We start from the raw sequence: 3,751 nt of genomic DNA, 5'->3' as shown, positions 1-3,751 counted from the left end.
AGTATAATTTTACTGATCCAGACAATACTTCTTTGCAATTAAAAAAAAAAATGAAGACTGTTGTTTGGCCACCCAGGCATGAAATCTACTTAAACCTGGAATATAGGAACACAATACTATTCAAGTAAACAGCAACTGCACAGTGATAACAATATACATTAAGATTAACACATGCTGTCTTAAGAGATCCAGTAATAGCTAAAGACTAAAGAAAGTCAGAGATGTCGCTCAAAAAAGTCAATATGTTTTCCCTCTTCCGTTCTGATTATAATCCATTAGAACAGCTATAGTCCAGAAGATAATGTGTCTTCCTATGAAAATGCAGGGCTAATAAATTTTTAAGTATGAATGAATTCTGCTCAATATTTTGAAGTCTTCAAATTCTTCTTGTTGAGGTAACAGAAAAATAAATCTTTATGGTCACTTCAGTGTCAAAATTAAATAGAGATATTTGAAGAAATATTAAGGTTTATTTCTAATGTTATATCATGGGTAATAATATAGAAAAAAAGTGCTCTCGTTGACATATATCCACTACTTGTCCATTGTTCTCATAAAAGTCTACCTTTCAGTTTTGCTGAACTAAACAAATATTAACAGCACATAATAAACACTGGTAACACATCTCACGGGACATAATACATTTTACAAAATATCTCTACTTTAGTACTATAACTGTTGTAAAAATGGACATCTCTGATACTACGGACAGTTACATTTCACATTATAATGAAAGTTGTGGTTACAAAGGCATTACTCATTTGATGGCATTTTTCAATGGGTACTTAGACTTCCAATTGTGTAGCCAACGGTTTCCCTCCTATTTCATTGAGACTTTGAAGGATCGTTCAGTCACTTAAGCAACAGGCTTTCTTCACTGTAACCCCTGGAGAATGGAGTTTGAGTACCTAAACTATGGAAACATTAGCAAACTGGTAAGTGATCACGGTGGCAATCACCTTTTCACTGAGCGTGGTAAACTTAAAAAAATATAACCGAGAAGACAACAGACTCTTCCAGATTTTGAGCTTAAAAAAAAAAAAATTCTTTTCCTGTGCTGCCAGGGAGGCATCAGGCTCACAGAGCCTCGGCAGACGTGTCTGTGGACACAGACATGGTTACCTTGGCAATCTTGACCGTGCTCTTGATGCAGCTTTCTGCGGCCCTGTGAACACTGGCTGCGTTGTTTGCGTGTTTGTGCAGGCAGTCCGAGTCCCCCATGCTGTTATCCAGAGGCTGCGCGGTGCCTTCACAAGAGGGAAACATGCTCCGGAAAGCGTGTCGCAGGTCCTTACTCCTCAGAGCATAGATGATGGGGTTCACGGTGGAGTTCAGCAGGCAGAGCATACTGCAGAATGCAAACACTGTCTTAATGAGCTTGTTCATCTTCCCAAAGACATCATACACCATGATTGCAAGCAGAGGGCCCCAGCAGATGATCAACACCACCAGGATCAGGACCAGGGTCTTGGCTAACCTAATGTCCATGCGGGCTTGGTCTGGCCGGGTCACCTGTACCTTCCCATCCTCAGACGTGTGGATGATGATGCTCTTCTGGGTGCCACGCTGAATCATGCGGACGGCGTGGCTGTGAGCCTTCCAGAGAATGTACATGTACGCATACACGATGAACAGAAGCAGCACGCTGGTGACCCCGATCCAGAACATCAGGTAGGTTTCATCAATGTGTGGGAAAATGTCTGAGCAAACAGATTGCAGTTTCTCACAGTTCCAGCCCAGGAGAGGCAGCACGGCAATCACAATGGCTATGGTCCACATCAGGCAAAACGCCACCACAGCCTTGGGCCTGGTGACGATCCTCTTATAGGCCAGGGGCCTGTGAATGGATATGTACCTGTCGATGGCCGTGAGGAACAGGCTGCCCACAGAGGCAGTGAAGGAGGCTGTGACCCCACCCAGTTTGAACAGAAACACATTGCGGCTATCTTTGCGGTGGAACACATGGAAGTCAATGAAGCTGTAGACAAAAATGACGCTCCCCAGGAGGTCTGCCACCGCCAGGCTGCCGATGAAGTGGTAGGAAGGCCTGCAGCGGAGGCTGCGGGAGTGGAGGATGACACACAGCACCAGGAGGTTCTCCAGGACCGTGAAGGTGCCCAGCGTGAGGGACAGGACTGCAATGGCCAGCTGCTGGCTGGGGTTCAGGACCATGAAGCACTCTATGTCCATGAAGTTCTCCCCACACTGGATGTTCTCCTCATTCTCCTTGAAGGATGAGAGAGACTTGTTGTAAAATTCTGTAATGTTCACCTGGTCTGCTGGGACTAGCTGGGGGTTGTCTCCCGCAGTCATCTTCTCTTGGAAGGGACTTCCCCTAAAGGAAGTTAAAGGGAATTTCTGTGGGAAGTACCCTAATTTGGATGCCATGTCACCTTTGATGTCTTCGTACTGAATGTCATTTGAGCCCACGTACAGGAGGTCAGTGGTGATGGTGCGGAAGGTGGTATCTGCAAGGCCATCTAGGATCGACTTCATAACCTCAGTCTTTGATTAGGCTGAGCTCAAAATGACTGAGAAAGTGACCCCCAGGGGGCAATCCTAAGAGGAGGGAAAACAAATAAGCTGAATGATGAGAAACAGGGAGAATAAAAACAAAGAGACACTATAAATGTGGCAAATGTACTGTCATGGCAACTCATTCCTGTCTTTGAACAGTAGGAGGTCAAGTCCTCATCAGATTCAGTCAGCAAAATGAGTCAGTCACTCAGAGAAAAGCTCCCCAAAGTTCGGGGATGGTGTGACACACACCAGAAACGTATGATCTTTTCATTATTTAAACCCTCTGTACTGAAGTCAGTGTGTGAATCCAGGAAGGACCTCCAGGGCCTAAATGAAATGTTTCTCGGGGGCAAGGTCCATTTCATAGTCACGTTAGGAAGTGTTTAGCACCTGGTTTCTCCTATCACATACACATGCTATCCTGGTGCTGGTGGGGCTGGGGAGAGCACTGATGTGTCACATGACCACTACTCTTGGAGACCTCACCTTGTCAGACTAATGAGACTAAATGTAAAAGACAACCAAAGAATAAGACAGTGTAGAATCAAGTGGTGAGTTGTGTGATCTGTGTGTTACATGTAGGGCGGGGAGGAGGGAGCTAGTGAGAACTGAGGAAGGCTGAGGCCATGTGGGGAGAGCTGCTCCTCAAGACAAGTTCCTTCACCCAGAGAAGGGGAGGTCTGGACTGAGCCATGGCTGACATGAACTTCTAGGATGTCTACATCAAACAAGAAAAATGTCACAAAGACCAAACTTGCAATGAGGCGTATAGGAAGACTGAGTTTTTTTTTTGTTTTTTTTTTTTGTTTTTTTTGATACAGAGTCTTGCTCTGTCACCAGGCTGGAGTGCAGTGGCATGATTTGGGCTGACTGCAGCCTCCGCCTCCCCAGTTCAAGCGATTCTCCTGCCTCAGCCTCTCGAGTAGCTGGGGCTACAGGTGCACACCACCACGCCTGGCTGATTTTTGTATTTTTAGTAGAGACAGGGTTTCACCATATTGGTCAGGCTGGTCTCAAACTCTTGACCCCAGGTGATCCACCTGCCTCGGCCTCCCAAAGTGCTGGGATTACAGGCGGGAGCCATTGTGCCCGGCCAAGGCTGAGATTTTTAACAGCGGGGAGAAGGACAATGGAGGAGGCCTCCTGATAGCCCCCCTCATAAGCAGGTTGGTGACACAAGTGTGCCTGGTGACAGGAGATAGGCCGGAGAGTGTCCAAGGATTTCCATGTG

General features: G+C 46.1%; 1 protein-coding gene across 1 annotated transcript; it reads right to left on the bottom strand.

The window, feature by feature from the left end:
- Positions 1 to 1,077: 1,077 nt before the first annotated feature.
- On the bottom strand, positions 1,078 to 2,496 carry CNR1 (cannabinoid receptor 1). Its single transcript, NM_001032825.1, has one exon. It carries the CDS (start codon positions 2,494 to 2,496, stop codon positions 1,078 to 1,080), a length of 1,419 nt encoding a protein of 472 aa, NP_001027997.1.
- Between the last annotated feature and the right edge of the window lie 1,255 nt (positions 2,497 to 3,751).

The sequence above is a fragment of the Macaca mulatta genome, chromosome 4, assembly GCF_049350105.2.
Source record: "Macaca mulatta isolate MMU2019108-1 chromosome 4, T2T-MMU8v2.0, whole genome shotgun sequence".
NCBI lineage: Eukaryota > Metazoa > Chordata > Mammalia > Primates > Cercopithecidae > Macaca > Macaca mulatta.
The sequence above is the reverse complement of the archived record's forward strand: the minus strand, read 5'-3'. Positions and strand labels throughout refer to the sequence as shown.